This window comes from Notamacropus eugenii, chromosome 3 (assembly GCF_028372415.1).
Source record: "Notamacropus eugenii isolate mMacEug1 chromosome 3, mMacEug1.pri_v2, whole genome shotgun sequence".
Taxonomy (NCBI): Eukaryota; Metazoa; Chordata; class Mammalia; order Diprotodontia; family Macropodidae; genus Notamacropus; species Notamacropus eugenii.
In genome coordinates this window covers 130862901-130890546 of record NC_092874.1, presented here as the reverse complement: position 1 = coordinate 130890546, position 27646 = coordinate 130862901, and the positions used below count along the sequence as shown (strand labels likewise).

Genomic DNA, 27646 nt, shown 5'->3' with positions numbered 1-27646 from the left:
AAAACTATCTGATTTTGGTTAAACAAAAGATAGGTCAATGGAATTCAATTACATAGTATTTGATAAAGTGGATTGTACATTACCTAGGAAAGAATTCCATATTTGATAAGATTTCCTGGAAAAACTGAAAAGTAGCCTGGAAGAAAGAATACTTAGACCAAGAGGCTGTGTTTGTCCTTCGATCTCAAAGAGTATCATGACATCAGGATGATGATGACATGATTTGCAGTTGACTTTGATTTGCATGAAAGAGCGCTGTGCAAGGTCACCAGTCTCACTTTCTCCTCCAAAGCCATCTGGATCCAGTGGCCGGATATTTATCAGGATGCAATGGGAGACCCTGGCCCTTTTAGGCTAAGGCCTTATCAGATTCTCACTTTGAATGAGATACACCCATTCAATAAATAGGCTTCTTTAAGTAGTTACTCAACTAACTGGCCCCTTTAATAAAAAAAAAAAATCAAACTGGGAGGGGAAGACCCTCAGAGTTCCTGGACAAAAGAGAAACAGTTACTATTCAGTATTTACATTCATTCTGTGCTGGGAGGGGTGGGGACTTGTTGTCCAACCTATGAGCTCTAGAGTGCATTAGGTTTAAGCTTTGTCTTTGCGCTAGAAATCTAACCAGTAAACTCAAAGGATAAAAAAGGTATCTTTTGGCCATTGAAGTATACCTTCCCCTAGGCAGAGTACCCCAGGCAAGGAAGGAGAGGAGACACAACATTTTATATATGTATACACATGCACATATACATATATATGTGTGTGTATAGGTATATATATGTCATACTATTTAAGATCATTCTATAAAAAAGAAGTTGGTCATATACTTCTCATATCTATAGCCCAGGCATGTATAATGTATTATTAACCTAATAAAAGATAGAGATATTAAAATAGATAACTTCGACTACATTGAACTAAAATGTTTACATGCAGTTTACATACCTATGATAAACAAGAAACAGCTGAATGAGAAAAAGAATCTTTGTATCAAATCTTTGTGATTAGGGTTTGGTATCCAAGATACATAAATAATTAATAAACATATCTGAGACTATTAGTCATTCCATAATAGTTGGTCAAAGGATATGAATAATTTTCAAAAGAAGAAATTGCTACATATTCACAACCACATGAAAGGATGCTTCAAATTTCTAATGACAGAAATGCAAATGAACAAAGGTAATAAAAATGGCAATGTTTAATGTTGGCAGGGTTGCGGGAGGATAAGATGACTAGTGCATTGTTGGTGGAGCTGAGAATTGATACAAACAATTTGGAATTATGCCAATAAAGTGAAAAATTTCTATTCTCTGTGACTCAGAAATTCTATTTGCTAGGTTTATATCCCAAGGGAATCATTAATAAGAAAGTCCCTACATACTCCAAAATATTTCTAACAGCACTTTTTGTGATAGCAAATAAATGGAAACAAACTAGATGTCCACTGATTGCGGAATGGCTGAAAACATCATGAAACATGATTTTAGTGTAACATGACTTTATTGAAGGATCTACCTGAACTAAAGCAGAGTGAAGTAAGCAGAGCCAAGAAATCAAAATAAAAAAACTAAAATGATATAAATGGAAAACACAACCACATTTCGAAAAAATCCAAAGTGAATGTAACAAACTTGTAAAGATCATGCATAACTCAAATGAAGAGACGAGAGAATACCCCTCTATAAAGGTGGCCAGGCCATAGCTGTTGCATGTTTTTGGACTTTTTCAATGTATCAACTGGTTGTGCTTATTTTTTCCTCTGTCTTTAAAAAATACTATTTGTTATATGGGATGGATCTCTGAGAGGGGCAGAAGTGATACTGGGAAAAACTATGATGATATAAAAACAGACATCAATAAAAACATATTTTAAGAATATTAAAGCTGTGTGTGTTAGTGGGTTGAAGAGGTCCAGGGCATAATATATAGTAGCAAAAAGGCCTCTGAATTTGGACTCAGAGGGCCTGGGTGTGAATCATGACTTTTTCCCTTACTTAATGATGTTGGTAAAGTTACGTAACCTCTCTGGGTCTCCTCAGTTCTGTTATTTGAAAAACTAAGGGAATATGTGTGTCTGGGCGGGGAGTGGGGGGGGGGCGGTGGTGTTGGCCTAAGGTCCTTTCAGTCTCTAAATCTATGACCCATAGCGGGAGAGTAGAGCCTGAGCTTACAATACCCCTTAGCAAACTCAGTAAAAGGTTAAGGTTATGCTTCTCCTTTCTTTAGGTACTAAATGTCTCTTCAATTCAAAATAATAGTTTATCTTCAGCTAATTCCCTCCACTGAAACAGACTCTTCAAGATAGCCTGGAGGAAAGGGGAGGGTGGGAGATTAATTCAAAGGACTGTGTTATCATAAAGCATGTGGTATAAGAGAAAGAACTATGTACTGGGAGTCAAAAGGCCTAGATCAAGAGTCATAGTTCTGTCATTAATTCACTGTGTGAAGGCAGAGCAACAGGAAGTCTAGCAAGTTTCCCATTCTCCCCCTCACCCCACTCTACCCCAACCAACTCCTTTATACAGACAACCAAAGAACATGTCAAAGTGAGTAACTTTTCCCCACTGATGTCTGTACGGGGAGATAGGGTCTATGAACATGCTAATGAGGTTACTGGACTACCTGAGTGTATGGGGGGGACAGAGAGAGAGAGTATCATCTCGAGAAATTTCAGAACTGCTTAGATCTCTTAGAACACAAGGCAAAATGAAAATGGAAAAAAATCCAGTCATTACTTCCTGAAAACAAAGCAAAACAAAAACTTCCCGAAACTGTATAGCCAAACTCCAGAGGTTTCAAGTCAAAGAAAAACTACTGAAAGCAGAAAAGAAGAATTCAAATACTGAGGAAGTCACAGAATTACACACTATTTAATAGCGATCACCATAAAGAAGTAGAGGAATTTGGAATGATATTTCAGAAGGTAAAGGATAGTTGCTTATAGCCAAGAAAAACTGATAATTATACAGAGGGGAAAAAAATAGCTCTTTAATGAAACAGAAGGCTTCTAAGAACTTCTGATGAAAAGACCTGAGAGCTGCAGAAAAACTGAATTTTAAACATGGGAGTTAAAAGAAACATAAAGACAAATAATCATAAGAGATAAAACAAGAATGAGATGCTTTTGATTAAAGATGATGTGTCCCCTCTGAACCCTATAGTCATCAGGAGTCATCTAGGGAGCCTAGTTTGAGAAGTCCTGAGAGTGATTCTGCTATCAAGGATCTGAAGAGAAGAGAAAGAGGAAAAGTAACACACAAGAAGGAGGAAATGAAAGGAAGGGGTAGGAAAATTCTCACCTAATCAGGGTACAAAAGTAGATATTTATACAAACATGGAGGAGGATGAGAGAACAACAGCTAAAATGAACCTCATTTTCAGCTGATCAAAAGAAGGGAGAATATATAGACAGTGTTGACTACAGAAATACATTTCACTCAACAGAAAAACAGAGAAAGGGGAGAGGGAAGAATTGGATAGATTAGGAGAGGAAGCAGTCCTAAGCAAAACAAACTAAGGATGCACAGTAATATTATACAGTTCCTTCTGAGGTGAAAAAGAATGAGATGAGGGAGTGCCCATAAACTGAGGAATAGCTAAACAAGTTATGGCATATGATTGTGATAGAATACTGCTGTGCTGTAAGAAATGATGGAGGAGATGGTTTTTGAGAAACCTGGCAAGACTTATATGAACTAATGTAGAGTCCATAGAAATCGGAAGAATTTACAATGACAATATGGTAAAGACACACAACTGAAGGAAATAGAACTCTGATGAGAGTAATGATCAATGATACTTCTAACAGGATTAAGGAAGAAACATGCTACCTCCTGATAGAGAAAGGGCCCAAAATACAGAATGAGACATGGTGTTTTGCTCATGGTCAATACAGAATTTTGTTTTGCTTGACTATACATGTTTGCAGCAGGGGGCTTTTCTTTTGTTCTCAATTGGCAATGGGGTAGGAGAGAGAGTAGATGTTTGCTGACTGGAAAAAAATATATTTTTAAAAATTAACTGTGTGACCTTGAAAAAGTGACTTCAAATTTCAGGGCTTCAATGTCTTCATTGGTAAAATGAGAAGATTAATTTTGATAACTTAAACAATCCCTTCCAAAATTCTATGCTTTGATGCCTATGACTGATTCTGGCAAACATAAAGAATAACAGAGAATTCTGAAAGAGAAAAAAGGGAATGCAAGAAAGATAAAGACAAAAAAAAAGGTAGATGGAAAATAGGAAGGATAATAGCTTGCCACTGGCAACTGGCTGACATGCCCTCCACCTATGCCACAGCTGGCTTGCTACTGCAACAGTATAATTCAGTCCTTGGAAGGAAAGTTATGCACAACAATTTCATCTGCCCTGAAATTAGAATCCATTCTAGGTTGGTGCTAAATTATTCTTCTCAAGTTAAAGTACAAATAATCTGGAATGAATGATCTTAGTAAAAACAATTCAAAATACGGTTAATGGATTGTAGAACTAGAAAAGAATCATAATTTATTTGGAGAAACAAAAAGGTCAAGAAATTCAAATAAAATACTGAAAAATATAAAGGAAGAATTTAAATCTATAGCTAAGTCATATCATACTATATCATAAAAAGTAGTCATCAAAACTCTTTAGTAATGGAAAAAATCCCAAGTAAGATCAGTAGAACAGAATAGACAAGAAAGATTCAGAAGCAAATAAGCACAGTAGTCCATTTATAATACAAAAATGTAAACTACTAGGAAAGCATTGCTAAGAAATCTGGAATACCAATCCAATCCAATTTAGCAAATAGTTTTTATGTATCTACCCTGTGCAAAATGACAAAAAGCCACATGAAGACCAGCCTCTATACTCAGAGGACCTTACATTCTACTAGGTGGGAGAAAGTCATTTATTACATGTAAAGAGTATCTGTGTCCACGATATTTTGAGGAGGGATTAGGGGGATTAGGAAAAGTTTCTCATAGGTACTTACGGTACTTGAGTTGAGACTTGGAGGAAAGCAAAGATTCTAGAGGGTGAAGATGGAATAAATTATAAGTATGGGGGGAACATCCAGTGCAAAAGCACAAAGGCAAATGAAATGTCAATCAATCAAAAAGCATTTATTAACCCCCTACTATATGCTAAATACTAAGGACACAAATAGAATGAACAATTATTTTTTGCCAAGAATTTACATTCCAATGGGGAAGACACGCAATATAGGCATACAACAACCACCTGAGTATGCAATATATACATGATATAAATGTAAAATGAATTAATTTACAAAAGTTACATACAAGTTAGTTTGAGAGGCAAGGCACTAGCAGTTAGTAAGCCTAGGAAAGGCTTTATTCAGAAGATGATACTTAAGCTGTGCCTTAAAGGAAGAGAGGGCCTCTGAGGCAAGGAAGAAATAAATTTCAGGAATGAAGTACAGTCAGTACAAAGACAAATAGACCAGAAATGAGTTGTAATGTGTAAGTAACACAGAAAAAGTCAGCTTGGTTGGATGACAAACAAGAAGTGTCATGTCTGATGCTAGAAATATAGGTTGGGGTCAGGTTGTATGATGTTTTAAAAGCTAAACAAGAGGAACTTATATTTTATCCTTAGGATACCAAGAACATACTGGAGTTGACTGAATTGGGGAATCACATCCAGATCTATATACTTTTGCAGTGATGTGTAGGACAGATTGGACTGCTAAGAGGATGACCAATTAGGAGGCTGAGATAGGAGAACTTGAACAAAGGTGGTAACTGTGAATGAAGAAAAGGTGTCAGGTAAAGAAATGGGAACATAGAACCTGCCAGATTTGGCAACTGAATGAATATAAAGGGAATGGAGACTAAGGTAAGGTAATGAACTGGGGAGAATGGACAGATTATGCTTCCTTCAATAGAAATAGAGAAGTTTAGAAAAAATATTTAAGGGAAAATATGAGTTGTTTGGGACATTCTGATTTTAAGATATTTTTGGAATATCTAGTTTGAAATGTCCAATAAGCAACTTCAGGGAACAACAAAGATCCAATTTGGTTGGAGTAGAAAATAAATTTAGGGGAGTAATATAAAAAAGTTCTAAAAGGTAGATTGTATCTAGACTAGAGGTTCTCAAACTTATTTGCCCTACTGTCCCCTTTTCAAAAAAAAAAATTCAAACCCCCGCCCCCGCCGGAAATCTACTTTCTTTAACTCTTTAATGTTTTTTTTGAAATTTGTATCATTTTAAAAAATAGAAAATATTTTATTAAGAAATGATGCATCTCAAGTTTAATATAAATTTGTGGGCTTTTTTCTGCATTGAAATTTTGATGATACAATGTTGCATCATGTAACTGTATGGTACTGTACTGTAAACAAGTCATCACACACACGCACGCACGCACGCACGCACACACATATTCCTGCCTATGCATGCTGGACTTCCTGACAGCGTGTGACAGCTCTCCTGCCAACACTTGCTTGTTAAGACATATGGGCGGAAATAACGTAATCAATATGACTTTAACTATTACACAACAGATGAAACATGTATGAGTTTTCAAAATTTTCTTCTCTTCTTTTGTTATGCTTCCACTGCCTCATTTTCTTTATTCAACATCCCCTAATTGCACCGGAAGCTAGTACCATGCACTGCCTTCCCCCATCATTCTAGCTCCCCCCGCAAGAATATCACCCACTTTGGGAACCTATAAACTAGACCATAGTCTTTAAATGCCACACTGAGGCGGTGAGTATCAAGTTGCCACTTAAGGTTCTTAAGCTTAAAAGTGATATGGTCAAAGGTGTACTTAAGGAAGATTATTTAGGCTTTAGTGTGGAGGGCCAGTTGAAGAGGGTAGTAACTAGAAGCAAGAAGTCTAATTAGGAGGCAGAGTCCAGAAGAAAAGTGCTGATGGTCTGAGCTAGGATCATGGCAGATGTGAATACAGAGAGGGAAGCAAAAGTAAGATACACAATGGAGGTAGAATTGATAAGACTCTGTAGCAGGGGCACCATCATCCTCTCAATGACCTAGGTCTACAAGCTAGCTGTTTTCCTCAGCTCCTCACTATTTCTCACTCCTCATATCCAATTACTTGCTAAATCCTGTTGATTCTACCTTTGTAGTACCTCTTACATACACTCTTTTCTCTCCAATGACACTACTGAGACCCTAGTGCAGGTTTTTAATTACCTCATACCTAGACTATTGGAGTAGCCTTCTCGAGGGTTTAAAGTGTATCCAATACTCTCCCCACTCTAATCTATCTTTCAGTCAGATGTCAAATTTATCTTCTTCAGGTACTGGTATGACCATGAAACAACCCTATTCAATAAACTGCAGTGACTTGCTATTAGCTCCAGGACCAAATATAAACTACTCTTATTTGACTTTTAAATCCCTTTATAATCTGTCCCCTTCCTATCTTTCCTTTCTCCTTACACTTTGTTCTACCAGGATCTACCAGGATCCAGTTACATTAGTCTCCATGCTATTCCTTGTTAGATACTCTGTCTCCTGACTAGGCATTTTCATTTGCTATCCCCAATGCCTGGAATGTCCTTTCTCTTTATCTCCATCTCTGGGTTTCTCTGTCTTCCTTCAAGTCCAGAAATAATCCCTCCTTCTACCAGAAACTTTTCCTGGTCCTGCTTAATACTGGTGCCTTCCTTCTATTAATCATCTCTAATTTATCCTGTATGTATCTTGTTTGAACACAGTTATTTGCATTTTATCTCCCCTATTAAAGCACTGGGTTGTATTTGTTGCCTTTGAAGCCGAAGCCCTTGGTACAGTTCCTGATACGTGGTAGGTACTTAATAAAGGTTTGTTGATTTGACTTCAATTAGCTTTAACAATTTATACAAATTTCCATTTCCATTTTTGTTAGATCTGTACCAGTTACTGTACCAAAAAAGTCAGAATAAATACTTGTTTAAATGTACAGTGTACTCAGATAAATGCATTTCTGAGTTTTGAAGACCATGCATTAAGGTTATATTAAAATGAAAATTTTGTTGTTGTTGTAGAAAAAAAAGCTTATCCAGGGAGACACTTTTGACTAGGAATTTAAATTCTGATTTAATCAAATGCACCTCCATCCTCTACACTTTCTTTTTTACCTCTTTTTTAAAAAAATGTTTATTTATTTTTAGTTTTCAACAGACACTTTCACAAGATTTTGAATTCCAAATTTTCTTCCCATCTCTCCCCTCCACCCAACCCAAAACAGTGTGCATTCTGGTTACCCCTTCCCCCAATCTGCCCTCCCTTCTATCACACCTCTCCTTTTTCTTATACCCATCACCTCTATTTTCTTGTAAAGCAAGATAGATTTCTGTTTCCCATTGCCTGGATATCTTATTTCCCAGTTGCGTGTAAAAACTATTTTTTAACATTCATTTTTAAAACTTTGAGTTCCAACTACTCTCCCTTCCTCCCTCCTCACCCATCCCCACTGAGAATACAAGTAATTCCGTATAGGTTATACATGTTATGCAAAACATTTCCATAACAGTCATACTGTGAAAGACTAACTACATTTCCTTCCATCCTATCCTGCCCCCCATTTATTCTATTCTCCTTTTTGACCTTGTCCCTCCTCAAAAGTGTTTACTTCTAATTATCCCCTCCTCCCATTTGCCCTCCCTTCTCTCATTCCATACACACACACCCCACTTAACCCCTTCTCTCTTACTCTCCTGTAGTGTAAGACAGATTTTCATACCAAATTGGGTGTGCACGTTATTCCTTCCTTAAGCCAAATGTGATGAGAGTAAGCTTGACTTTTTCCCTCTCACTTTCCCTTTTTTCCCCTCCATTGAAAAAGCTTTTTCTTACCTCTTTTATGAGAAATAATTTGCCCCATTCCATTTCTCCCTTTCTCCTCCCAGTATATTCCTCTCTCACCCCTTAATTTTATTCTTTTAGATATCATCCCTTCCTATTCAATTCACCCTGTGCCCTCTGTCTATATATATGTATATAATCCCTCCACCTACCCTAGTACTGAGAAAAGTCTCAAGGGTTACAAATACTATCTTTCCATGTAGGAATGTAAACAGTTCAACTTTAGTAAGGCCCTTATGATTTCTCTTCCCTGTTTACCTTTTCATGCTTCTCTTGATTCTTGTGTTTGAAAGTCAAATTGTCTATTCCGCTTTGGTGTTTTCCTCAAGAATGCTTCAAACTCCTCTATTTCATTGAATGACCAATTTTTGCCCCTGAAGTATTATACTCAGTTTTGCTGGGTAGGCAATTCTTGGTTTTAATCTTAGCTCCTCTGACCTCTGGTATATCATATTCCAAGCTCTGTGATCTCTTAATGTAGAAACTGCTAGCTCTCATGTTATCCCGATTGTATTTCCACAATACTCAAATTTTCTTTCTGGCTAGTTGTAATATTTTCTCCTTGACCTGGGATCTCTGAAATTTGGCTACAATATTCCTAGGAGTTTCTCTTTTCAGATCTCTTTCAGGAGGCAATCAGTGGATTCTTTCAATATTTATTTTACCCTCTGGTTCTACAATATCAAAAAGGTTGTTCCTTGATAATTTCTTGAAAGAGGATGTCTAGGCTCTTTTTTTGATCAAGGGTTTCAGGTAATCTAATAATTTTTAAATTGTCTCTCCTGGATCTATTTTCCAGATTAGTTGTTTTTCCAATGAGATATTTCACACTGTCAGCTATTTTTTCATTCCTTTGGTTTTGTTTTATAATTTCTTGATTTTTCATAATGTCATTCACTCCATTCTAACCTTTAAGGAATTATTTTTCTTCAGTGAGCTTTTGTACTTCCTTTTCCATCTGGCCAATTCCATTTTTTTTTTTAGGGCACTCTTCTCACTGGCTTTTTGGATCTCTTTTGCCATTTGGGTTAGTCTATTTTTTAAAGAGTTGCTTTCTTCAGCATTTTTGGGCGTCTCCTTTAGTACACAGTTGACTCATTTTTCATGATTTTCTTGCATCACTCTCATTTCTATTCCCAGTTTTTGCTCTACTTCTCTTACTAGACTTTCAAAATCCTTTTTGAGATCTTCCATGGCCTGAGATCAATTAATATTTTTCTTGGAGGTTCTGGATGTAGTAGCTTTGACTTTGTTGTCTTCTTCTGTTTGTATACTTTGGTCTTCCTTGTCACCAAAGTAAGATTCTGTAATCTGACTCTTTTTTCCAGTTTTTGCTCATTTTCCTAGCTATTTACTTGACTTTTGAGCTCTCTGTCAAGGTAGTTCTCTGCTTCCAGTGGGAGTGGGGTTGTACTGTCAGTCATCTGATCCCCCAACAATCTGTGGCTCTAGTGCTCCAGAAACAATGGTGGCTGCTGCTGTTGCCCCTGTCCTTGCTGCTGCTGCTGCTGCTGCAAGCTCCTCCTCTGTGGGCTCTTCCACCCCCTCCACCATCCTGGGGCTAGGGCCAGAACATTCTACTCTCTCACACAAGTCCCACAGGTTTTTTCCACTGACCTTCTGATTTGTCCTTTAGCATTCTGGAGTTGTAAAGTCTGGAAACTGCTGCAGGTGCCAGAGACTCAGCCCCCACAAGACCTACTCAGGTCCCTTCTGTGCCAGCGTGGTTCACACTGCACTGTGCTCTGCTCCCAGTGTGGCACAATAGATACTTCCCAGTCATCTTCTGGGTTATCTTGGGCTGGAGATTTGCTTCACTCCATCATTCTGTGGGTTCTGGACTCCAGAGTTTGTTTAGAGTCATTTTTACAGGTATTTGGCTAGGTTTGGGGGGAGAGCACTAGCAAGTCCATGCTGTTACTTTGCCATCTTGGCTCCACCTCCTTTTACCTCTTTTTTATTGGATATTTCTAGAGTTCATAGATTATTTTTTTTCAGAACAGATCTTACTAAAAACAAAAAAGGTAGTCCTAATATAAAAATAAATCAGGCATATGTCTCCCTAACACTTGGTTCTATAGTCATTTCCTATAATTCTTACACTACCATTCTTTCCACATACATATGTGCATATGTAGATTTGTTATTTTTATTATATGAACACAATCACTATATCCAGTGAAGAAGTAAATGAGATCCAATGCTGTGAAAAGTCATGGTCCCATTGTGCCCTCTGGAGCCACAACACTATGCTTAACAAACTTGGTGACATCAAAAATTTCAAATAACATCCCTATTACTCTGCAGTCCTACTCACTCATTCTTGTTGCTGAAACCATTCCTCTACCAACCAGTCAGATCATTCATAATTTTCTCAATTATTTTAGTATTTGACTCTTGATATTCCTCTCTATGCTATACCCTGCCATTATCCTCAGGAACATCAGCATTTACATTCATGACCTAACAACCTGAACACAAATTTCTTGATTCCTTCAACTCTAAAGACCCTTTCAATTCTACTTTGACCACTCATGTTCAGTTACAGTTTAGATATTATCTTCCCCATCTCTCATAAACATCCCATCTCAAAGATCTGGAAATCTGAAGTTCTATTCTCCAATGACAACTGTCAATCCTTTCACAAATCTGTTAAATTTCCCACAAAATCTAATCTTGGCCCTTAATGTCTTTATCACGACTTCTGTTTAAATTGCTCCCTTTCCCTCCCCCCACATTCTAACCCAAATGCTATTCCTCATCCATTCCATTTTCATCCACCCCATTCCTCATGCCCATGCCTAGAATGCATCCCTCCTCACCCCCAACTCACAGATTCCTTTCCTTTTTTAAAGACTCAGCTGAAATACCATTATCTATATGAAAATTTGTCCTGACCTCAACTGCTAGTACCCACCCTCCATAGATCCTTGTGTTTATTCTGTATCTGCTTTTGTAGATGCAGATACTTCTGTATCCATAAGAGATGGGGTGGTTTCATTTTTGTCTTTACATCCCCCATATTAAGCACAATGTGTGGAACATAGTAAACATTTAATACATACTTTTTGTCTAGGACCTTGACTAGTGACAATTCTACTAGTCTAGTTAAACTACTGCCTCTTCCCCATAAGAAGAAAAAGTTTGCTTTACCATTTCTCTTTTAGCTGAGAGCCCAAAAACTTAAGCTTTAGCTCTTTTAGGATAGCAAACCCATCCTACACCCATATCAAACTAGGAAAAAGATTTAGACACTTTTTCTGCATAAAGAAAATCTGCCAGTTCTCAAAAGATTTGGCTACTATAGATTTTTCCTATCCAAGTGGAAAATTTTCACTTCTAGAGACAGCTCTTTGGGAACACAGAACAATCAGCCAGTTAGGTAGTGCCTGCAGGCAATTAAGTCTGTTTTTTTTTTTAATCTTCCTGCTTGCTAGAAGTAAATTTTATGCCCAGGTCCCATTTGACTTAGGGTTAGAAAGCCCTTGCAAACCCTATTTAATTTCTGATTGCCAAAGGGAAAAAGAAAAATGGCTTTGGAGATGACTGGATTCCAAAATCCCATCTCTGACACTTGAAGTAACCTTGGGCACATCACTTAGTCTCAAGTCTCAGTTTCCTCATCTATAAAATGAGAAAGTTAAACCAGATGACATCTAAAGTCCCTGCTAACTCTAAATTGACCAACTCCTCAGGGCTGTCTGGTCTTGAGCACCTCCTAATTCACAGTCTTCTGTCTCCAGGTTTGATAAAGAAAAACTAAAACAAAACCTTAGGTGGAACCATCTGGAGGCATCTTCTCCCTTAATCATTTATCCTAAATTCCTGCTATTATCTTGTGGCAGGCAACAAATTATAATATTTGTATACATATATACTCACATATATATATGAAATCTTGCTGGGGATGGAAGCTCAATTCCATGTGGACAGTCTCGGGCGGGTAAAGGTGGGAACTTCTAAATCTTAGAGTTCTCACGAGGCCCCCCAGGAAACGACTGGGAATCGAGGTGAACCAAGCTATCTCATGTATTTCCACCTCTTCCCGTGAGAAACGTGATGGGAGAGAGCTCTCACTGCCCTCGAGATTGTCCCGGATCTGGGCACACCCATTGTTACCTAACAGGCACGGTATTCAGATGCAAACTATGCGGCTGGAGAGCTTAATTGGAGTCAGGAAAGCCTGAAAGTTCTCTTGGGCGGAGGGGCCACGTGTGAGGACAGAAGGCTCTGCTTTTCCTCTCTCCGCTCTTCCCTCCCCCTCTCTCCCCACTTACACTTCTGCTTCCAATCTCTTATTGTAAGATCTTTGCCTCCTTGGGAGATTCTTCGCTCCCTCCTAAGGAAGAATTCCCCTGCACTTGTAACCAGAACCCTGAATAAAGCTCAACCCTTGTTCGACTCTGATAGGTCTCTTCTCTCATATGAGTATCCGGTTTGGCCAACCGAAGACCTCCGATAGAGGTAAGGTAAGACTCGGGTAGCCCACAGGCCTCTAGGCCTGGCAAAATCTCATTCATTTGATTGATTCTTAAGTCTTGAGCCTATCTGAACTTAAACTGAATAGTAGAATCACCACAGTTAATGGTATTGTTTTTAAAAACTGAGTCTTCTCAGAATAACAGTAAATGCCTAAGAAAAAAGTTCCAATAAAAATTGCTTTAAAAAGCAAAAAATGACATTTTCTTAAAACACCTACTATATGCAGGGCACTACATGGGTCTTACAAGGACAAAAACAAATAGTTCCTTCCCTCAAGTAGTTTATATTCTAGTAGAGGATACAACACATATACAGATGAATAAATATAAAATGCATACAAAGTAATACTGTGTGTGTTTGTCCTTCGCTGCAGACAAAGACCACGCCATCAGAGAAACAACGACATGACTTGCACTTGACTTTGTTTTGAGTGAGGGAGGGCTGTGCAGGTCACCAGTCTCACTGCTCCTTCACAGCCATCTGAATCCACTGACCAGATATTCATCAGGATGACTGGAGATGATCCAGGATGAGGCAATTGAGGTTAAGTGACTTGCCCAAGGTCACACAGCTAGTGAGTGTCAAGTGTCTGAGGTGAGATTTGAACTCAGGTCCTTCTGACTCCTGCACTAGTGCTCTATCCACTGCACCACCTAGCTGCCCACAAAGTAATATTATATAATTTCAAAGGGTAAACCTAGTATCAGAGCTACAAGGGTGAAGAGGTAGGGAGGGGAAAGGAGGAAAGCAAGTGGATAAAATGTTGCCCCACCAAACTTGCAGCTAGTTGGCACAATGGTGTAATGGTAATTTAAATGGGGAGATCTTTCATATTCATTACTAGGCCGTGTGACCTCCCTGGGTCACATGGAAGCCTGAGTTACATGGAGCCTGTGGTAGGAGGAGCTTGCTAAATGGGTGGAACAGGAGGAGGCAGCGCCAGAGCAGAGCTGAGAGGAAGTTAGTCTTGGGAGCAGTCAGATCTGGGAAGGATGCAGGCTCCTGGGCAGCATAAGTGATTTTGGTGATTGTGATTTTGTTTAAGGAAGCCGGTTTGCGATTTGTTTAATGGACCTGGTTTGTGGGAAGCCTGGCAGGGGGATGGCTTGGGGCTGGTGTTGTTTTCTGCATTGTGATTTTGTGTAGATTTTTGTAGCTATGATAGATTTGGCTTTCTGATGTCTGAAGAAATGTTTTGGTTCTGTCTTCCATGTGGAGAGTCTGGTATTTTGAGATTCAGAATTGTGTTGGGATATTTGTGGCCACCACGGGCGCTGTGAATATCACACTGGTGCTACAGATGGCTAGAGACCTAAATTCAAATCTGACCTCACCACTTACTAGCTGTGTGACCCTGGATAAGTCACTTAACCCTATCTGCCTCAGTTTCCTTACCTGTAAAATGAGCTGGAAAAGGACATTGCAAACCACTCCAGTATCTTTGTTAAGAAAACCCCTATTGATGTCACAGAGAGATGGACATGAATAAATGATTCAACAACAATCCAACTTCCTCCATTACAGAGAAAGAGTAATCGAGGCAGAGGGACTATGTAGGGAAGACCCACCATCTGCCTCAGTGAACAGCAAAAGGAAGGATTCTGTTATTAAGATTCAGCTAAAAACTCTGACCCATTAGCAGTCAGTGAAAGTCATTCATCTAGAAAGGCATCCTTGCACTAGCAGTACTAAATATTTTAAAACAAAGGTGGACATAAAGATGAAAAAGTGAAACAGTGCTAATCCTGTCAAAAATACTATATATGATGGACCTTGGGGGGAAAAGCTAATAATCACCAAGGTTCAGCATTCTGGTTTTTTAAACAAAGTAGACATGATCCATATTCAGTGATGTTTACTTAAAAAGATGTTAATGCAAATTTGGGATTTTTTTTCTTTTCTTTTGTGAGGATGTGGGGATGGAGGAAAAGTGGGAGACTAGACCTGTGACTTCACTGACACAGAAAATTTATAGTGAAAAAATTTCATCTACCCACACAGATCAATACTTGTTCTATAACTTTAAGTTAGAGAGTTACCTGGGGCAATGAAGAGGTTAATTACTCTTCCTAAGGTAGGTCAGAGCACAGACTTGAACCTACATCTTCCTAACCATTTTTCTATCCACAACAGCTCTCAATACAAAAATATATAATGAATTTACAAGCATCAATGATATATAAAATGGTCAGAATTAGACAAAGGGAACATTACATTAGGAAAATAAAGTAGATACCATTCTAAATTAAATCAGAAAATTATAGTAATACTATATTTTAACTTTATCACATAATAAAATTCTAGGGTTTTCGTTCTTGTTGTTTTCTCTTTTTCACCTTTCCCCATTCAGAGGGCAGATAAGAACGTAAGCAAGACAGACCTGGGTTCTTCCCTGGTGGGAGAGAAGAGGCAGGTAGGAGTGGGGGGGACTGACACATGGATACAGTCCTTCTACCCTGCCCCCAGTCACTTCTTGGAGAGGAGGGAGAAGGGAAGGGAATAAGCATTCATGTGGTGCCTACTATGTGCCTGGCATCATGCTAAGCATTGTACAGATATCATTTCATTTGATCCTCGGAACAGTCTCTGTGAAGGAGGAGCTACTGTTATTCCCACTTTATAGATGAGAAAACTGAGACACACAAAGATTAGGTAATTTGTCCAGAGTCACAAAGCTGGTAAACATCTGAAGCTGGAGTTGAACTAAAATCTTCCTGACTCTAGCTCCAGTGTTCTGTCCACTGTGGCACCTGGTTGCCTCTTGCTTTCTTGGGGGAAAATGTGCTGAATAAGAATTTCAGGTGTTTATTCAATCACAATGGAAGGAAAAGTTCCTGAAAATGGAATTTTTCTATTCTAAGGAATCATTAATGGTTGCCTTGGGGTAGAAAAAAAAAAGGCAACCTGTGTGGTTTGAAATTATTGACAATATTCGTTCCTAAATCCCAACCTCTCATGATGAGGGTGTGGGGAGAATGAGGGCAAATGGATCTAAATTTCCTAGGCAGTACTTCTATTCATAACCATAGAAAGTAAAGAGATTTAGAAAAAGCCCCCAGTCATGTTGGGTTGTTCGCCCCCGACCCCATGGCAGTTTTTCAGGAGGATATGGATAAAAATGAGGAGGCACAGATGGCTTGCTACCTGTACATTAGGGAGATCTGTACATTAGGGAAACTAGCATGTCTACTTTCCTCCCAAGGTTAATTTTTGTTTTTACTGGGCAGTAATGACTTCCATTTATATTGGAATTTACAATTACAAAATGATTCAAGATGCTTTATAAATGCTTTTGTTCAATCTTTCATTGGGCGTACATATGTTTTTTTCTTCCTTACGATAATGCTGTATGAGGTAGGTAGTCCTGGCATTAGCCCCATTTGATAGATGAGGAAAATGAGGCACAGAAAAGTTAAAGTGTTCCCTAGTAAGTAGCAGAGCTAGGACCTGGATGAAAAGCTTCAGAATATTAAACTCTGGTAGGTCACATTAAGATGGAAAAGTTTTTAATGTGTACCTAGGGATGAATTTGATGTCTATTTTCAAGGACCAGTCCAGCTGTTTGAGAGGTTTCTCACTGACAGACGCCAAGCCTTGCAGTTCATTCTCCACATCTCTAGCACCCATCCCCTCCTCTTCACTAATCAAGCCCAGGCTGCCCTAGATTGTTTTATCTGCCCTTCTTCAATCCATTCTCCACTCAACTGCCAAAATGATTTTCCTAAAACACAGGTTGAAACTATATTTTCCCGTTTGATAATCTGTGATAGATCACTATTACTTCTAGGATCAAATACAAATTTCTTTATTTGTCATTTAAAGTCATTCAAATTCCAGCTACAGACTAGGTACAGGTATGAAAAAGAATAATGTGAAATGACACTCTGTAATCAATATAAAGGAATTAATTCCTCATGGTGGAATATCAAGCCCCTGTGGCAATTGTTTGTTTGAGAAATCTGAGTCAAAGTCCTTTTTCATGCCTCCTTACAAGGTAACACAAAGGTGATTGCTTGTTCTACTTAACTGTAAGGCTGGCTAAACAGTTACTCAATATCTTTTTTCTCATCTATCATATAGAGTCAAAAGAATGCAAATTATGTGCAAGTATTGATTATGATAATAGAAATAACAAAATATGTAGAAAAACATTCTATTTCTAATAGAAAATATAATAGAAATCTGTCAAATTGGACAGAATTAAATGTTAACACTTTAAATGTAGGATTTTTCAGTTTAAGCCAAAGATCAAGAAAACCATTGGATATGAGTTTATTTCTTGCTTTAATTTCTGAGTAAAACTTACCTGAAGAGGAAATGTTGAAGGAAGAAAGTAATTTTACTGCTAAGTCACAGGACTTTACAACTGGAAGGATCTTTAAAGGTCATCTAATCCAATTTCACGTTCAACGCCGGCCTCATTTCTATGAGATTTGTGAAAGTTGGTCACCTGGCCTCTCTGCCTAAATATGTCTCATTACAAAGATAAATACTTAGTAAGGGAGCCAGTTCAATTATGAAGCTTTATTCGGAGAATTCCAGTCAAGCCTTAAAAGTCCTTCTATATAAATTTAAATCTGACTCAATATTCTAGCTGCAATACCTAATTTTATCTTGGGGGTAACAAGCAGGCAAAAGGTCTAATCCAGTATTCATGTAGTACTCCTTCAAAGTTTTAAAGATAGTTCATTCTTCCCCCTAGTCTTTACATTTATAGGCTAAACATACCAAGCCCTTAACCATGCCTTGTTAGATGATTTCCATATTCCTCATCATCCTCTGGAAGAGATGTAGACAATAAATAATGGTAGTTCACACTTATAAAGTAATGTATAATTTACAAATTTCTTTGTATTATTACACTTATCTCACATATGAAGAAACTAACATTCAAATAGGGAAATTACTTGCCACGGGTCATGTAACTACAAAATATCAAAACAGGGCCTTGAATCTAGGGCTTCTGACTCCAAAATCAGGGTTAAATTCAAATTATGTCCTATATTTTAATTACTAATTTAATCTCTACTCTGAATTTTAAAAAATCTGTTTAACAACTACATATAAAATTATTTGTATTAAGTGCTTATTGATCATGTAATTACAATTACAAAGCAAATGAAAAAGTTGATTAATCTAATGAAGAAAGATCTACCTTTCTCAAATGTCTAGTTTAATAGCATAATAAAAATTCATATTAAATATGTATGCATATGTATATATGTATAATGCATTACATGTCCATAAACACACACATACTGTTTTAAGGTTTACAAAGCAGTTCTTCTATAACTCCCACCCCAGAAAGAAATTACTCCCCGGAAAGCAGGATCTGTCTTTGTCTCTCTGACGCCTAGTACACAGTTCTCTATACTTTTTTGGGGGGAGGGGGAAGGCAAGGTGTTATAAATGCTAGTTGAGAAATTCCCTCCACTAATGCAAAACAGCAGCATGCATGTAATTTATATGCTTAGAAAATTAACTATGACGCTGAAAGTTTGCGTAACTTGCCTCTGTTCACAGAGTTAGTACATACACTGTCAGATATGAGATTTAAACTCATTTCCCTGACTCCAAGGTCAGCTCCCTGTCCACAATGCCACACTACTTCCTGCCTTGAACATAGCTGGCACTGAATAAATCTTTACTTGAATAACCCAATCAGATGTAGAATGTAAGGGTTAGTCCAATCTGCTGATGAGAAAACTGACATTTAGAGGGGGTCTGTAACAACACCCCAACATTAGCATAGAGATGTAAAGCAAGAAGGGACCTCAGAGACCTATTTCAATTCTTTGTTTTACAGATAGTGCAGTGACTTGACCGGGTTCACTCAGCTAGTAAATAGCAGCTCCAGAATTTAAATCCAGATTACACTTCATTCTACCATATCAGTAGTTCTCATATTTATTTTTATTTCAAGAACTCTTTATTCTCTTAAATTATTGAAGACCCCCCATAAATCTATGAATATATGCAGTATTAGAAAATCAAAACATTATATTGCATTATTAGCAAAATAGTTTTGAATTTGTGGACGCCATGAAAGGGTCTCAGGGACCCCTAGAATTCTCCTGACCACACCATACTCTATCATGCTGCCTCTTTATAAAAGCACTTTACAGAGTTCTTTTTTTTTGTTAATTTTTTTACATATAATATGTCATTTGATTACAATACAGATTAAATGAGATATTACATGAAAATATACAATGGTAGAGTTTTTTAATTAATGCAATTTACATTACACTTCCTGTGCCCCCCTTTTCCTCCAACTCACCATTTTTATAATTGAAAAGGCTAGAATTCTGGACACTATAAACAGATACCACCAACTTGGAAACAGTAATCAGGAAAGTGCTTTAAAAAATGGACCAGACTTGTGATTTCATAAGTATAGGCAGCTCCCAAAGAGGAAAAATACAGCAGATCAAGACATGCTACTCAGTTTACAATTTTAGGTATCTGGGAGAAGTATTGAGAGACTATATCATTTGCTCAGGGTCAAAGAGCCAGAACGTGTCAGAAATAGAGCCACAGATCTCATACCCTCTTATCTCTGAGGCTAAGTCTCTATCTCCTACGCCACACTTAATAAATACTTTTAAAGTTATAATAATTAATGCAAATGTCAGTGATATCAAGCAATACAAGCATGACCTGGTAAAAACAAATCTTGAGACAGCCTTAAAAACAAGCAATGGGATTTCTGAAATGAAACAATAATAGCAAATTTGATTAAAACAATTTTAAAATAAAATAGATAAGGAAGGTGGTTCAAGGGATAGAATGGCAGGAAGACCCAAGTTCAAATTTGGCTTCAGACACTTACTAACTCTGTGACCCTGGACAAGTCACTTAACTCTATTTGCCTCAGTTTCCTCATCTATAAAATGAGTTAGGGAAGAAAATGGCAAACCACTCACTCTACTGTCTTTGCAAAGAAAACCCCAAAAGGGGTCATGAAAAGTCAGACACAATTCAAAAAAAATGACCAAACAATAACAAAATAAAATAAAATGCTGACATATTTGACTAAAATCTATACATGAGAAAAGTCTAAGTAGATCTATTCATTTTTGCCATTTTCATGATCAGTACTGATGGTCCCGATTAGATCAGTTAGTAGTACTGCCAGGAGACACTGAGCTGCCATATTTTAAATGCAAAGATTTCCATTAAGGAAAAGCCTATTCACTAGGTATACAGGCAGACACCTTTACTGCCTACCTCAACTGTCTCTTGACTAACCATAACTACTCAGTATAAGCTAGAAGTAAATAATGAGGTATTGAATTTCAACAAGTTTTGTTTGACTTTCACCTGTCTTGTCTTTTTCATAGCAAAAGCCAAGACTCAATATTTTGGCAGCACTTATCTGGGCTATAAATTTGTTGTTGTTCAGTTATGAACAACTCTTTGTGATACCATTTGGGGTTTCCTTGGCAAATATACTAGAGTTGTTTGCCATTTTCTTCTCCAGCATAGTTTACAGATGAGGAAGTGGAGCCAAAGGGTTAAGTGACTTGCCTAGGGTCACACAGCTAGTAATTATTAGAGATCAGATCTTCCTGGCACTCCATACATAGCTGCCCAGAGTATAAATGATAGTTTCTTATTTAAAATGTACATATATATCCTTCATCATGAAAAGGACTCAACTGTTGAATGTTCTAATGATTTTCCTTGCTTCAGACAATAAATAGCCTTTCATACAAAATGCAAAATCCCTAAACTCCTAGACACCAAGGTCACAAACTTAGAAATCGGAATGAAGACACCTAACTGCTAGTCCACCATCCTTTGTAAATCAAGTCAATTAATATTTATTAAGAAGTTACTATAGGTCAGGCCCAGTAGTAAGCACCTAAAAAAAGGCAACAAAAAAATATTCCCCATCCTCAAAGAGCCTAAGAGGAGTGAGGAGGAAGACAATATGCAGTGAATTATGGACAAACAAGATATACACAGGATAAATTGGTGATCATTTTATAAAGCATTTAGCATCAAGGGGAACTGAGAAAAACTACTTGCAGATGATAGGATTTTAAGTTTACATCCCTTAATGATAGATAATACGGGACAGAATGGGGGGGGGGGGAATTAGAGAACAAATAAGTTTTAAAGCATTTCCCTATAAACAATGCTTCACAATACACTCAATTCAATTCAACAAGCATTTATTAATTGCCTACTAAGGACCAGGAAGGAACTGTGACAGGCAACGGGAATACAAAGACAAAAATTCCTCTAAATATAAAATCAAGATCAAGAAAGAATGAACAATAAATACATCAATAAAATTCTGTAAAATTACACAATGTTAAATCATAAAGCGAATACTTCTAGTTGAGACCCTTCATTTTAGGGATGAGGAAAATGAAGCCTAAAGATTAATGACACAACCCAGGAGCAAATAGGAAATTAGCAGAAGAGCTAAGACTGGTTGACTCTAAGAACTATTACTTTTCTAGTATATAATGCATAGCCCTAACAACAAATGTCCCTCATTTGGGAGGGGGTGACTATGAAACAATTTATAATCCAAATGAACATCATTCCTTGCAAAATTGAGAAGCGATACACTTTATCTGATGACTCTACCACTGCTTAAAATATTTAGGAATGCATTTTGTTTTTTTAGAATAGCTTTCATAGTGAGTGGCATATTCCTTTCAACAGTGGAAAATTTTTATCCTTTGAGGGTAGATTTGATTTCTGAAAACAGCCCAAAATCATTTAGAGCCAAGTCTGAATAAGGTGAATAATGAAACCAGGCAATACAGCTGTTGTTAAAAAAATGTAGTATGACTATATAGTAATGACATGGAATTTCCTCTGTGTCTGGTAAACTGCCTCTGAAGACAATTCCAAAACATCATGAGTAATGGCAGTATTACTGGCCTAATGCATATCCCGCTAATGTGACTACTTTAAAGGATAGCACTTATTCTGCAGCATAAGCTCTAACAAGCATTTTTAAAAATCACTCCTTAATATTCACATCTCATATTATATGAATTCTTGGATGAAAACTGTTCTTAACTTTAAATGAAAGGTTGGAACATTCCTGCTAGTGTAAAAAAAACCTGGAAGAATTTAGAATAACTGCATCTGAAAAATATACAATATAAACTATGGGGATTTTAAGAAATTACACTCTAGAATATAGGGGTAAGCATTTAGAGCTGAAAGAGAATATCAAAGGCATCTAGATCAACCCCTTCATTTGGATGAGGAAATTGATGGCCTATATCACTGGATATTTCTTGTCAATATATTTCCAGTTTGATAATTTCAAAAATCCCCAATTTCTGGAATTTGAATATTCTTGTTTATTGAGGGCTACCCCCCGTGAAACAGATTCTAAATGCTTCTTGCTCAAATTGTATCCCACTTCTGAACATCTAGGACTGTATCTTCAACACAGTGGTCACTTTCCACCCCTCATCCCCCTTTTCCCCTACCAAAAAAAAAAAATTTGTTAACTAAATGAATAACTATATAAAGTTAATAGCTTTAATCATTAGCCAGCAGGGGGAACTGGAGAACAACTCTGACAGCCACTGGATTTTTGTTTGTTTGTTTGAAAGGATCAGAGGTTTCAAAACTTTCCATGCCTCTATATGACTCCTTTGCTATGTATAATTTTCAAATAACCTAACCCTAGGTACAATATTAGTAGAGACCAAACACAAATTTACCATGTACATGTTGTTAAGGAAACTTTTTAAAATACCACAAATACCCTGTCTTTCCATAGGACAGAATCTGAAATCCATTTAATAAAAAATTTACTTCTAGCCAGGATCAACATTTTTTTGTTGATATGTCTTAGATCCAAATACAAGTTGTTTATATGTTTACATTTTAATGTTTAAACATATTTTTCATTCTTTGACTGTTCTCCTCCACTCTGGCAAAGAAGAAATTCTAGGGTAAAGCACTTTTATAAATGTTATCTCATTTAATTTTTGGTTGCTTGATAGGTTTTTTTTAAAAGTATATTTAGAGTCAGTAGGAAAATGTCTATATAAATATTCTTCAGTCAAGTATTGATTTTCAGATATCCTTTTCATTACCAAAATGTTAAAATCATAGAATACTTGTACTTGAAATATGGTTTCTTTCCTTACCTCTTGAAAAAGGTCACTGAGGTCTTCACGATTTGCCTGCTTTGAACATCCTGGAAACTCCTTAACACAGCAGGAATCTGGAGGCCAGTCCATTTCTGTCATTTCTAACCAATCTGTGAAATACACCACTCCACAGCACTTAAACTGCAAAAAGAAGACCAGCCAGGATCAGGGAATACAAGAAATTTCCTTTACTCAAAGGAGATAAGACAGTCACACTTCTTATATGTCCATAGCAACATCCAACTCTATTTCTGCTATCCATGACTTATGACATATATTCCATATTCATAATGATAGTGTGGTCAATTACAATATCAGTATACTTCTGAAAAATAATATGCATGATATACAAAAGCTGCCAATAAGGGTATCCCTTTTAGTCCCCAAACTCTGAGAGATTTTTATTTTTTACAAAAAAATCTTACAGTAATGTCAATTTAGCAAAACAATAGAAACAATGTAGAATTTGATCATTGTAATTTAATCTCTAACCACATTTACTTCCAAGTCACTAATTTAACTTCTGGCTAGATTGAAAGGTTTCTTATGTCTATATTAATAGATTCTGTGATTTTGGTGGGTAGATCCAAATCCACATCCAAGTTTTCTATATCCTTTGAAATTTGGATGTCTTTTCTCCCAGCTACACATATCTTTAACAATATCCTTGAACCTCCCTTTGAATTTGCTATTTCTAACATGCTATGTGCTAGGGAGAAAAAAGATAGCCAAGTTGTTTGTTTTTTTAAAGACTCTTATGTTAAATAAAATCAAGACCTACAAAGAAAAGAGAACACATGGAAAAAGAAGATTGTCAGAAGACTGCTGTGTGAACTAGGGAGAGTTACTTGCTATCTCCAATGAATGGAGGAGGTCAGAGAAAATGATCTCTACAATCCCTTTTGATTCTATTCTGCAGTTTTTGTGTAGGAAACTTGTAATAATTATTTCAGGGTGTCTTAAAAGTTTTTTTTCTTGCTCTCTATAGGATGGTTTAGTGATTATAATGAAAAGCCCAGAAGACTGACCTCTATATAGAGTTAGCATTTTAAATATCATATACCTTGGCAATTTGAATGAATTAATGCCAAAATAAGAAACTCCATTTACAACGCCAGATGGTAACATCTTGCATCTTCAATCATCAGAGGAAAAAAAGATTCATTAATTTTTGTCCAAGTGGGTTTTTCTTTTTGGCTTTATTGGGTTGAAGAGAGTAGGGGCTATACTATGATTTTGTAGTATGAGATTCTACACTTTCAGGAGAAGTTTTCTTCACAGACTTTAGCGCTCTCATTGGTTTTCTTTATGTTCTTTTGTAGTACAAACACAGACTAACCAAACAAAATTAGGAAGCCTTCAAATACATAGGAAATCTGTGGTAGTGCGAGCCTGAGCATTTCAACAAATTTAGCATAATGAGCCAGATTTAGCCCTGAGCTTGGAGTAAAGAATCCCTGCTTGTAAAAGGGAGAAGTATCTGAGTGTTTTTGATCCCCATCTTGGAATCTTAAGATCTGGACCCCAGTTCTAACACTTACTAGCGATGGAAATATAAACAACCCAGCTAATCTCTCTGAGTCTCAATTTCTCAATACGTAGAATGGGATAATAATATCTGTATTACCTTCATCACAGGGTTGCCAAGACAAACTTCATAAACTTTTAAATACTTTATAAATATAAGTTATTGTCTTATAAATTACCTCCCAGATTTTGTCCTATACCTGAGCCATTGCTTCTATAAAGGAAAAAATTACAAACAAAAAAATTGATGTCTGTTATAAATACTGCGATTACAAAAATTTCTCAATGAAATAAAAACTTCCCTGACAACTGCTTCAAAAGATCAAGTATGTGCCACTTCGTCTCACTCATTTATTTCAAAAGAGTTCTTACCTCTCTCTGAAAGAAGTTCCAAGCATGAGTCAGCCACCGGTATCTAGGTAAGCCATAGTTTGTCATTCTAGCTTTCAAAGTGACCATATCGGACCACTGCACTGGGACCTAAAGATCAAAAACAAAATAACACAACCAAATTATGTTCTAGTCTAAACACCCCATCCAAAATATGCATTTCTTAGAAAAAGTCTACATTTGTTTAGTGACTGGATTATACACAAATTCACTGAGTGTCTATACTGTCAGCCAAACAGGGATTCACTGAGCAAAATACTAACTGTAGAAGGAAATGGAAAAACTGCATTAGAAATAGCTCTCCTTCCATGCTTACATTTTAACTGAAAAAAAAAAAACCAGAAGTAACTACCTATAATCACAATAGATAAAAATAGGAGAGTTTTAGTTAACAAACTATATACATTTCTACAGAAAAGGACACAGGAGTTTTAGTCAATCTTGAGATTGGTTATTGTAGTTTTTCAAGTGACTGAAATTAGGTGGGATTAGACTGAAAAGGAAACATGGAAAAGAAACCATTGCTGAATTTAGAAGAGAGAATACTGTATATTAGAAGTGTTGTACAGATCACCAATTTCAACGACTCAAAGTCATTTCACAAGGAAAGTGCTTGCAAGCAACAAAATGGAACTGATTCGTCTACTTATCACATCATATTTATTATGTCATTTCCCTGATTAAAACAAAACAAAACCTGACTTCAATTGTTCCCTAGTTACTTACACAATAAAAGTCAAATTCCTTAGTGTAGCATGCAGAGCCCTCCACAACTTGTCTGTACTTCCTTTCCAGTTTCGTTTTCAACTATGTTTCTTTACAAATTTATGTTCCAAATAAACTAGTCTAGTCACTTTTTCTTAACACACTGTGCCCATTCTTGCCTCTATGCTTTCATTAATTTCATTCTTTTAACCTGCATTTTAAAAATGTTTCATTGATGTTCTGTTTTTGCTTTATGTATAATTACCCACAAATCACCAGCACTACCACTCTTTCTTTGTAGAAATCTTCTCATAACAAATATGTGTAGTCTGAGAGAATAAATAAATACATTAGCCATGTCTGATGATAAAACATATGTCTTCAGCTAAATTTAAATTCTTATTTATAACTGTTTTCCTAAATAAACCTTTTGTTCTAGCTAGACTGGTCTCCTTATTTGTTAAATCTATTATGCTGATTCCCATTTTTAAAGGTAATATAACTACAACAACTAGAGATAAAATTTTGTCTAATATCCCCAGAAATGATGAGCAAATTGATAACCACAGATTTTTTAGAAAAGGAAGGAAACTTAGAAATCATCTAGTCCAATTCTGGTTTTACAGTTGAAGCAACCTGTACCTACAAAGATTAAGTGACTTGCCTCGCTCATACTGCTAATTGGTGGCAATGCTGAGGGTAGACAGCAGGTCTGACTGCTATGCTTCTACCACTAAGTCATATTAACTCACAACTTTTGAATTGTTCTTTCATTATCAAGACTATTTTAATTATTTAAAGAAATTCTTTAGTTAGCAAATGAGAGAATTTATATAAAGTGCTTTGCAAACTTTAAAATGTTATATAAATTATTATTATTATATAGCTTTATTTGAGCTCCAGGAAATATCCCAGGAAGAAAGAAATATCCCAGTGAATATTAGGTTTATGCTATGTTTGTCTTTCCTGTCTTTTTTTCCTGTCTTGATAAATTATATATGTATGTACAAGCTCTTTTCTAATAGCTCGAGGGAAAGATTAAAAAAAGGTCTTTATTCTCTATCTTTTGGTCAATGACAGAGTCCTAGCTAGGACAGGGAAAAACAAAACAACCCTAACAATCTAAGGAAGTCAGGAAGAAAACAAACTAATATCAAGAGGCTGAGGAGCAGAACAGAACACAGAGAAGAAAAACTGAACTGGAATGAAAAAAAGACATGAGAAAAACAGAATTTATATGGAAGAAGAGTATTCTGTTTTACAAAAGAACAAGGAATATCCATAGATTCTACCTAATTGTTGAGGGAAATGTCTTATTGGCACCCAAATAAAATGTTGTGGCTAAAGAATCCAGCTGCGTACAGAGACAGAACCATGAATTAGGTAATATGACACAGTAGTTGTTTTCAGCATTATTGCTCCAACTGAATAACCTCAAAAAGAGGAAATAACAAGCCAAATTTATAGTATTTAAGGCTGAATCAACAAGATAAGAAGTTAGAAACAACATTCAAGATCAAAGCCTTGTGGAATAAAATCAGAGCTAAAATACTTATAAGGTTCCACTCATCTTC

The 27646-nt window shown here is 36.6% G+C and overlaps 1 protein-coding gene across 1 annotated transcript in view; it reads right to left on the bottom strand.

Annotated features, from left to right (window-relative positions):
• TSPAN12 (tetraspanin 12) overlaps nt 1-27646 on the bottom strand; it is a 95050-nt gene that overhangs the window by 8437 nt on the left and 58967 nt on the right. The window contains exons 6-7 of the mRNA XM_072652912.1: nt 25350-25457; nt 23448-23591 (exon numbers count right to left, since the gene is read on the bottom strand). Of these exons, the coding sequence (XP_072509013.1) occupies nt 23448-23591; nt 25350-25457 (252 nt within the window). The remainder of the gene's footprint in view (nt 1-23447; nt 23592-25349; nt 25458-27646) is intronic.